Below are 8,957 nucleotides of genomic sequence, written 5' to 3' on the forward strand. Positions count from 1 at the left end.
TTGGACGCTAGATTGGACGGACGGAAAAACACCCCCCTTTTATGCCTGACCCTGGGCATGGCCTCTCTGGGGGTGAGCTGGGTCGGCCACCTCCGGGGCTGCAACTCGCACGGTGGGTCCGCATCCGGGCGAGCATCTGAGGCCCGTGGTTGTCCCTTCGCTGGGCGCGACCGCCATGGAGATCCGCTGCACACAGATCAGTGTTTTTGGCGACTATTGCTCGCTCTCTGTGCAATCGCAACGCCAGAGGCCGTGCTTGGAGAATGGGTCGCAATGCTGCTGCGCCAGTGGATTGAGCCGCTCCGCAAGCTCCATCGGTGAGCTGCGGTGGCGCGCCGGCCGCTTCATGCATAGCTCTCCGGCGAGCTGCCGCAAACGCGTTTTCCGTTCGCCCGTTTCATCGAGTTTGCCCGAGTGGTAAAATGCTTAGGGGACCCCTAGGCTTAAAAGGGTGGGCCCTGGGGCGCCTGCGGCTTAAACGGCTTAAAACTTGCCATGGCAAGTTTTAAGAGCCGCTGGGCCGCCAATTCCTTAAACGGTCTTAAACGCTTAAACGGTTGCGGGAGAGCTCCCGAGGTCGATGGTCCGGGAGGCAGATGGAGGCTCCCGGTAGACACGCCGGAGGCCGGGAAGCTGGCTACAGTCAGCTAGCACGCGTCCCCTATGCGAGTACGGCTCCTGCCAGTGCACTAGACTTACAGATGTGTCTTCAGAGGAGGCGGGTTTGTGCCTAATGTACGGCAGTATTGGAGAAAACGGCGCAACCCAGCGGGACCGGCGTGCCGGCGAGGCCGATTTTCTTAAACGGTCTTAAAAGAGGGACCCCCCGTGCCTGCAATCTCTTAAATGGCAAGTTAAGCCCCCAAACCTCCTCGTTTCTTAAAAGGTCTTAAAAAAATCCGGCCCTCAGAACCCTAGGGGTCCCCTAATGTAAAATGCAATCGAATTTGCCCGAATGGTAAAGTGCAACTTTTGCATTTGGTAAAAGTTGCCCGAGTGGTCAGTGGGGGAAAAACCAAAGCGGAAAGGTGGCCCCAAGAGCTAAAGGTCAACATCCCCTCCGGCTACGACAATGCGAACCTGATCTGGTCCTCACGGGGTTGACCCGTCTCCTCCAGATCGAGACGGACTTCATGAACGGCCGAGCAATATTTCTTCGTTACTATTATTGATTGATGCTTTTTGCACGGCTGAGCCCCCCCCCCCCCCCTCCCCCTGCGCTCATTCCCTGCCCTCTCCCACCACACACTCCGTCAAAGGCCACACCGGAACGGAGGGAGAGAAGAAAGAACTGAGACAAGTAGTGAGGCTGCGTCCCCAAGGCCCTCGGAGCTCGGAGTGTCTCAACGCCGGCGTGCCAGGTGCTCCAACAAGTGCGAGCGGGCCGAGCGCCCTGGCATGCTTGTTCGCGGACCACCCCGGGCCGCCCCATGGAGCATCCCATCATCGGCTGGCGCGCTCCCGTCGCAACTTCCTGCCTCGGCGCTCATAGGCTGTGTAACATAGGTGCCGCTCTCGTGCTCTCTCCACTCCCTCTGCCACGTGCAGAGAGCAGCGCCAGAGGCAAACGACATTTCCAGCAGTTGCCATAAAGAAAGAAAGAAAGAAAACAGATACCCCAAGGGAGGGATGGTGCATGGTGGGTCAGGCGACACACGATTTCTTTTCCGCCCGCGTGCCTGTAGCCGCAGAGAGCCTCAGAGAGCGCGCTGCCCTCGTCTCCTCGCCGCCGCCAGCCACAGCCGAGCGGCATGGAGTCCGGCGCAGTCACCGTCAGGACAAAGAAGTTCGTCACCAACCGGCTGCTGCAGCGGAAGCAATTTGTGTGCGAGGTGATCCACCCCGGCCTCGCCGGCGTGTCAAAGAACGACCTGAAGGAGAAGCTCGCGAAGATGTACAAGGTTCGCCGCACACCGCCGGCAGCCTGCGCGGAGGGCGGCCGGTTGCCGTCGCTGGTCCGTCGGCGCTCACTGCGCCAGGCTGCACGGCGCCGCCGGCGCTTTGCCAAAGCGCTTTGGTCCCTGCGCCTCTGCGCCTGCGCCGCCTGGCTGCGGGATGGCCTCCCCCCCCCCAGTGCGCGCGAGGATCCTCGCGCTCGAGACCGCTGTGGCCGACGGCGCTCCCCGCCGCCGCCGCGCGCGCAGGTCGCCGACCCCTCGTGCGTGCTGCTCTATGGCTTCAAGGTTGCCTTTGGTGGCGGCCGCTCGTCTGGCTTTGGCCTCATCTATGACAGCCTCACGGCCGCCAAGAAGTACTCGCCCAAGTACCTCCTGACGCGGGTGAGCCGCGCCGCCGCGCTCGCTCCCGCGTCGCGGGCACCAGTGTGGCTCACGCGCCGCCCGCCGCCCGCCGCAGTTTGGCATGGGCAAGGCCAAGGCGACGGCCCGCAAGCAGCGGAAGGAGCGCAAGAATCGCATGAAGAAGGTGCGCGCGCGCCACATCCTCGTTAGCACCGCGAATAGACGCGCCGCGCCCGGCTCCCTCACCCCCCGCCGCCGCTTCCTCCGCCGCCGCTGCCGCCTCGGCGCTCCGCCGCCGCGACCGTCGCAGCGCCGCCTACCACCAAACCTGCCGCCACCTCCGCCGCCCGCCACCTCCGCCCGCCTCGTGCGGTTCCGCCGCCGCCGCCGCCGCCGCCAACCCCCCCTGCCCCCCCCCCGCCCTTCCCTTCCCCATCTCAGGTTCGGGGTATCAAGAAGTCCAAGGGCTCCTAGAGGAGGACTCGGCCCGGCCGCCCCGCCCCCTCGCTGCGCCCGTGTATCCGTCCCCCGCTCCCCGCTCGCAGAGGGTCGCGCGGTTTGTCGTGTGTCTCGGGAGCTATCCAAATTTACGTACCATTGCAAGGTACGCACACAAAGGGAGAAGCGAGTGCTCCGCACGTGTAGCCGACGGATTTCTTCCTTTTTCGAATGCGCGACGCCTCCGCCACCACTCCTCGCGCGTCGACGTCGCAGCGTCTTCGCACGCCCGGCAGCAACCCATTCCTCGCGTTCTGCGAGGCCAACGTCTCGCGGCTGCAGCGCCGCTGGCGCGACCGACGGCAGTGCAGCGCCGGCCACGGCCACGCCCCCACCGCGACGGCGCCAGCGGCCGCGGCCGCCTCGAAATTTCTGCCGCCGCCGCCCTCGTCGCCGCCGCCCTCGCCCCTGCAGGAACGCAGCCTGGCGCTCGAAAACGCCATGGCCTCTGGCCGCATATCGCTCGGAGGCGGCCGCCGCCGTAGCTCCGTCGCAGGCCGGCCAAAGAAGCCGCCGCCGCCGCCGCCGCCGCCGCCGCCGCCGCCGCCGCCGCTGCCCGCACCGCCATCGTGCCCGGCCAAGCCGCTTCTCGAGGCAGCTCCGCCGCCACCCGAGGAGCCGCCGCCGCCACCCGAGCCGCCGCCGCCAGAGGAGGAACCGCCGCTGCCAGAGGAGCCGCCGCTGCCCGAGGGGCCGCCGCCGCCCGAGGGGCCGCCGCCGCCGATGGAGCCGCGCCTCCTGGCAGAGGCCGAGCAGCTCCTCTTCTCTCCACCGTGCTCGCCGCCATTCTCGCCCGCCGTGACGGCACCGCCGCCGTCCTCGCCGGCCTGGCGCTGGCTGGGGTGGCTGCAGTCTCCCTTCACCTCCTCGGCGGGCGAGCAAGGCGGCTCCTGGAGCTACAGCTGCAACGTGGTGGGACACGGAGTCGCGTGTGAGCAAGCACGGGGCAGGTAGCGGGTGCGTGGTGGATGGTGGGCCACGGCGGCGGCACATGGGGGTGACAGCGAGAGACACACAGCACGCACTCCACACAGTCACACAGGGCGGACACTGATCAGTGCCGTGCCATCCTAGCGCCGTGTCCCGTGTGCCCCGTGAGGCTGGGAGATAGGCTGAGAGGGCGACAGCGCGTGAGAGCTCGACCTCGAGAGCGTTTCCGTTTGTCCGGTTTGAGAGGACAGCGTTCCTGACAGGTGACAGCGACAGCCGACAGGTGTGAGGTGACGAGGGAGTGTCGTCAGTGTCGTGTCTGTCGAGACTCGAGTGTGGAGTGAGGTGTGAGCGGAGAGCCGCCGCGCGCGCCCGCGGGCTGTGTGAGCCCGGAGGCACTGGTGAATCGCCTTTCCTAAGCTCGCACAGACATTCTAGCTATCGCGTATCGCGTAATGGGACCACAAAACCAGCAGGGCGCACACGACGCGCCCGGAAGGCGTCTCGCAAAACATGCCTTTCCCTCGCCGTCCACCGTCCGTGCACATATCCACGGGCCCCGTACAGCAGGGCACGCTGGCTCAGCAGGCAGCGCAGGATAGCAGCGCGGCGGGGCGGGCGGCACAGCGGTGGTGGCGGCACAGCGGCGGCGGCGACGCGTCGGGGGCCTCGTTTAGCGGTACAGTCCGTTGTTGATGTTGTCGATGATGTACTCGGGCTTGGGCTCGAGGAAGATGAAGCGGGTCTCGTACTTCTTCACCGCCGCCGACTCGGCCGCGGTGAACTTGCACTTGGAGTACATCTCGCCCGCATTCTTGTACGGCGCGTTGGAGACCAGTTTTCCAGCCGCGTTGGGGTACATACCCGGCAGCTTGATGTAGACGCGGATGTTGGCGTTGTTCACGTCGATCGTGGACGAGCCACCAAGGAAGCCAACGCCGGCGTAGTCAACCTCAGCGTTCGCGGCAGCAGCCGACAGCAGCGCGGCGGAGCCAAGCACCTTGCTGAAGATCTCGCGGCGCGCGATGGGCTCCGACATCCTGGGCGGGGCGGCAGGGGCGCCTTAGGCTGCTGCCGGCACGGAGGGCCCCCTTCCTGTCTCCATCTGCGCGGTTTGCGGCGCAGAGGGGTGCGCAGGGGCCGGAACGCACGTCGGCGCAGCAGCACGGGTCAGCGGCGCGGGGCGCAGCGCGGTCGGCGCGAGCGCCTACAGGCAGCGGCGACGGCCGCGTTAGGCGCGCCGGCCCGGCTCACCGCCGCGCGCTCCGCTCTCACCAGCGTTGTGGTCAGGAATGAAAGCGACATTTCACTGCGAGATAGCTGCCAGATGTTTTTCTTTTACAATGACCTCAAAATCAATTTCATTACTTCCTCTCTCTTCCACTCCTTCCTCTCCAACACCAAAACACACACACACACACACACACACACACACACACACACACACACACACACACACACACACACACACACGATATGAGTTCTGGTTTTTCGAGGTGTGAACGATCTCCCGGAGGGGTCATTCCGCCGGAATGACCCTTCATTCATTAACTAATTGGATTCCGAATGGGTCGAACGGGCGGGAGTACTAAGACAGCAGCATGTTCTGGGTGGGAGGAACCCTTAGGGGAGGATTCGTTCTGGTTTCTGGTTTCTGCGATATCGAGTGCGATGGAGCGCCCCTCGTTGCTTTCACCTCTCAACGGCGACGAGAAGCGGCTCACCACGGTGCCTCAGCGCACAGTGTCGCTCCTCTGTGAGACTGACGCAAAACAGGCCAGCGTTCAGTTGCTCAAGCGCCAGGCACTCGGTGTTTGGCACGCCGACGCCCTGTCCGACGTTGAGAATGCCATTGGCGACCTGCACTTCTGGCCAACGACCTGGTCGAAGGACCCTCGCAGCCGTGACTACGACATGCAGCGCCTCGGACGGTCCAAGCGGCTCGACAATCGCGAGCGCTTCGAACTCTTCCGATTTGTGGCGTTGGCAACGGCGCATCACCCGCTCTGGCCGTCGAACTCCTTGCCGCGTCGGAAAGCCTGCCAGACACGTTCGCCATTACCCAAATGGAAAACCTCGTGAAGAAGGCTGCCGAAGGCAGCTTCTCGAAGTATAAGGCATACATCATGGCGGACCGCAAGTGGGCCCCGGTCTTTTGCGTGCCAGAGCAGAAGCCTCTGGCTCTGCCTCTTGGAGAGTACTGCCCATACGAAGACGCTCGCAAGGTGCTTGCACGGCAGAAGAAGCGCCAATAGGCCGGCTTGCTGGTGTCCGATGGAGGCCGCCATCGCTTAGAGTCGCATGTGGAGCGCCAGGTGCCGCCACCGTGGGCGATGATCGCTGCCGCCAGCCCGCAGTGCATTTTCCGTTCCTAAATGCATCGTAGTCATCTCCGCCGAGGGCGGCGTCCCATGTCGTCGTCCATGTCACTGCCACGCTACCTCGCATTCAGTGCCGTGCCGTGAGCGCGGCCTGTGCTACGTGTGTGAGCGTGCCCACGGTGTGAGTGGCGGTTTGCTGTTGCGCGCACTCTTGTGTCGTGTGTGTGTGTACAGAGACCACGCGCCAAGCCAGCGCACATGCTAAGCGCACTGTGTTGTCTGTTTATGAGCTCTCTAGAGCATGGTCGTTCCTAAAGGCGCAGCTAGGCGCAGCCGACACATGGGATGGACATGGCAAGCACATGGCATGAACATAGGGCAGGCACGATTCGCGCATCTCGACACACGACTGCACACAGGCGACACTACGTCGCGCAAGGGTGCAGCGGCTATGGTCACGCACATCGCGCCCGATCCCTCCTCCTAACGCGACGCCAACTAAGGCATCAGTGCATGCATCGCTCTCCCTGTCCGCGCGGGTGCGCCGGTCGGGCGCTGGTGGGGCGCCGTCCTACGACCGGCGAGCCCCGGCAGAGGGGTGGAGCTCTCTACTGAGCCGCCTTCCCCGACGGCGGCGGACCGGCCCGGGCGCCACGGCGCCGCAGGGGACCGGCCCGGGCGCCACGGCGCCGCAGAGGCGGCAGCGGGGACGGCGTCAAAGATGGCGTGCCTCAGGGGCCGCCAGTCGCGGCGTGCGTCTTGCTCGAATTGGCCCCGCCGAGGTGCCCGGCGACAGCCTCGTCATGCGCGAGAAGGTCGGGTCCGCCTGAACTCCCCCGCGACAAAGGTCGTGTCCGTGCGCGCGGCCCGCGGCAACGTACACAGAAGCGCGATCCAGGGACGGGCATGCCAGAACAGCCCAAAGTCGCCTTTCCGTGCTTGCCCATCGACAACGCGCGCGTTCCGGTTGGAACAGCACTTGCGCCGATATTTATGGTGTCCATCGATGATGTAGCAGTCGCACGTACTGCTGCCAGGCACCGGCTTGAGGCAGCGCGACGCGTGCTCTCCCGCCCAAAATGCGGTGAAGCGGGACAGCAGGCACTCGGGCTTGAGGCGGCCACTCGCATCTCGACCTTGGCACTGCTCGAGCAAAGTCGCATCGAGCTGCTCGTCGGATGTGAAGCCCAGCGGCTCGAATGGTAGCGGCTCCCCCGCCCGCGACGCATTCTCGTCGCGCCAGCGCAGGAGCGACCACGCTAACCAGGTGTGCCCGAGGCGTCGCCGCATCGTATGGGCGAGATCCTTTGACTCGCCGCACCGCATTGCCCACTCGTGACAGAAGGTCTCGAAGCCGGTGTGAGAATGCACCATCTGTGCCGACAACCTGTCGAGCAGCGAATTCTCGAGCTCTGGGAAAGCTGGATCCAGCGGCGTGAGGATGCAGTCGCCCCTGGGTAGGGCACCTGCTTGCCAGCTGGGATGCGCGTGCCGCCCTCAGCGTACGACATGCTGTACCACGCGGAGCACGAGGGGCAGGAGAGGCCATTGAGCTCGCCCTTCAGTCGCCCGTGCTCCGCATAGACCGTTGGAGATGAGCATTTGTCAGCCCGCTTGACCACCAGGGGTACCGCCTCCCCAGCGAGGCCACACGCCACGCAGTGCTCCACGTCCGGCACGAGCCGAACGGTCTTGCGGCTCGGGTCGTCGCGAAGCTGGGAGGCAAGCCCCGATCGACAATGGGCAGCTTGCTTAGCAGATACCGCACCGCAGGAGCGGAGAGGCCTGCCGGCATCTCCCCAGCAATACGCTCAGCGCGTAAGGGCGTCCCAGGTGGGTAGAGGTTGAGCGCAACCACGAAGCTGATGAAATCCTCCGCCGAGTTGATTGGGTGGAGCTCCTGCGCGAAGGCACTTGCGCCATCCTTGATGTGTTCGAGCTCGTTGAGACCGAGATCGTCGAGCCAGCTCGCCATCGGGGACCGAAAAAGCAGATCCCAGATAACATATCCCGTCACGGCGCAATGTGATCTGTGATCTGTGAGGGTCCGCCCGCAGGCGCATTTTGTACACCGAGGCGGTGCCCGGTGCCGAACCTGTCGGACCTTAAGACAGCGTTGTAAATCCCTGGGCGAGGGTGGTGGAGAGGGCGGTCTGTCGGCGCGCTAAACCGTAACCCGCCGGGGCGGGCCGGATCCACGCGCTGTCGGACCGCCCCGTTGGAGGTAGACCGCTCGTCTAGCCAATCAGCCTTAAGCGAGCGGCCTGGCCGTTGGAATGGCCGGGTGGAGAGAGGGGCGGAGTCGGCTCGGAAGCGCGACTGCAGCCACGGGGACTGCCCGCCCACTCTCGTCGGGTTGAGGGGAGGACGACTGTCTCCGCAGGACCTCAGTTACGAGCCGTCCTCCCCTCGAGACGCGAGGCCAGTGCACTTGGGGCCGAGCCCCAGCGTACACCGTCCCACGCGCCTCACGCGGCCTCTGGCTGGAGCGGGATCGCAAGCGAGTCCCCCAGGCCGGCGCGCGTCTTCCGAGAGAGGAGCAGGTGAGCGAGGGACATTCGCAATGTTCTTTCTCTCTGTGATTTCGTGCTCGATACCCCCGGGTTCGGACGGGGGTACACCTGTTCATTGGCCGGAATGAGCTCATTAGGACGAAGCGGGAGATGACAGATGTCTTCACACCGCAGAAACCAGACCCACAGGCAGATCCCACGGGAAATCGAGGCGGGTGTCCCAGAAAACAGATCCCAGAAAAAACAGAGCGCGCGGCAGAAACCGACCGACCCCTGGGTTTTCGGCTATGGGAAACCGCGATGGGAAACCGCAGCAGAAACCCTATGGGAAACCGAGGTCTGGTGTCTGCTTTATATATCCAGAGGAATGGCGCACAAACTGTTAGGCCCCAAATTAACCGCGTAAGGGCTAAGCCTAAGGCAACCCTAGCTACAGAGAGGTACACCCGCTCTCT

General features: G+C 64.6%; 3 protein-coding genes across 3 annotated transcripts; 1 reads left to right on the forward strand and 2 right to left on the reverse strand.

Annotated features, from left to right (window-relative positions):
• Positions 1 to 1,698: 1,698 nt before the first annotated feature.
• Positions 1,699 to 2,857, forward strand: EMIHUDRAFT_446643 (hypothetical protein). Its single transcript, XM_005756981.1, has 4 exons — positions 1,699 to 1,901; positions 2,145 to 2,279; positions 2,356 to 2,424; positions 2,682 to 2,857. The coding sequence occupies exons 1-4, from the start codon at positions 1,752 to 1,754 to the stop codon at positions 2,712 to 2,714; spliced, it is 387 nt and encodes a 128-aa protein (XP_005757038.1). The 5' UTR covers positions 1,699 to 1,751; the 3' UTR covers positions 2,715 to 2,857.
• A 1,195-nt stretch (positions 2,858 to 4,052) lies between these two features.
• Positions 4,053 to 4,991, reverse strand: EMIHUDRAFT_419966 (hypothetical protein). Its single transcript, XM_005756982.1, has 3 exons — positions 4,944 to 4,991; positions 4,820 to 4,875; positions 4,053 to 4,708 (listed from the first exon to the last, which is right to left on the reverse strand). The coding sequence occupies exons 1-3, from the start codon at positions 4,971 to 4,973 to the stop codon at positions 4,342 to 4,344; spliced, it is 453 nt and encodes a 150-aa protein (XP_005757039.1). The 5' UTR covers positions 4,974 to 4,991; the 3' UTR covers positions 4,053 to 4,341.
• A 1,281-nt stretch (positions 4,992 to 6,272) lies between these two features.
• EMIHUDRAFT_372552 (hypothetical protein) lies at positions 6,273 to 7,964 on the reverse strand (the record flags this gene model as incomplete). Its single annotated transcript, XM_005756983.1, has 5 exons — positions 6,273 to 6,654; positions 6,705 to 6,786; positions 7,302 to 7,466; positions 7,496 to 7,602; positions 7,641 to 7,964. 4 exons carry the CDS (start codon positions 7,962 to 7,964, stop codon positions 6,705 to 6,707), a joined length of 678 nt encoding a protein of 225 aa, XP_005757040.1. The 3' UTR covers positions 6,273 to 6,654.
• Between the last annotated feature and the right edge of the window lie 993 nt (positions 7,965 to 8,957).

The sequence above is a fragment of the Emiliania huxleyi genome (genome assembly GCF_000372725.1).
Source record: "Emiliania huxleyi CCMP1516 unplaced genomic scaffold EMIHUscaffold_934, whole genome shotgun sequence".
NCBI lineage: Eukaryota > Haptophyta > Isochrysidales > Noelaerhabdaceae > Emiliania > Emiliania huxleyi.

What these genes read in the sequence shown, in the direction of transcription:
- EMIHUDRAFT_419966 (XM_005756982.1), bottom strand. Translation starts at nt 4,973, where the DNA reads ATGTCGCTTTCATTCCTGACCACAACGCTG. An exon ending in CATTCCTGACCACAACGCTG is followed by an intron (nt 4,876 to 4,943) that starts GTGAGAGCGGAG and finishes CGCTGCCTGTAG; the next exon opens with GCGCTCGCGCCGACCGCGCT. An exon ending in ACCCGTGCTGCTGCGCCGAC is followed by an intron (nt 4,709 to 4,819) that starts GTGCGTTCCGGC and finishes CGCCCCGCCCAG; the next exon opens with GATGTCGGAGCCCATCGCGC.
- EMIHUDRAFT_446643 (XM_005756981.1), top strand. Translation starts at nt 1,752, where the DNA reads ATGGAGTCCGGCGCAGTCACCGTCAGGACAAAGAAGTTCGTCACCAAC. An exon ending in CCAAGTACCTCCTGACGCGG is followed by an intron (nt 2,280 to 2,355) that starts GTGAGCCGCGCC and finishes CGCCCGCCGCAG; the next exon opens with TTTGGCATGGGCAAGGCCAA. An exon ending in GCAAGAATCGCATGAAGAAG is followed by an intron (nt 2,425 to 2,681) that starts GTGCGCGCGCGC and finishes TCCCCATCTCAG; the next exon opens with GTTCGGGGTATCAAGAAGTC.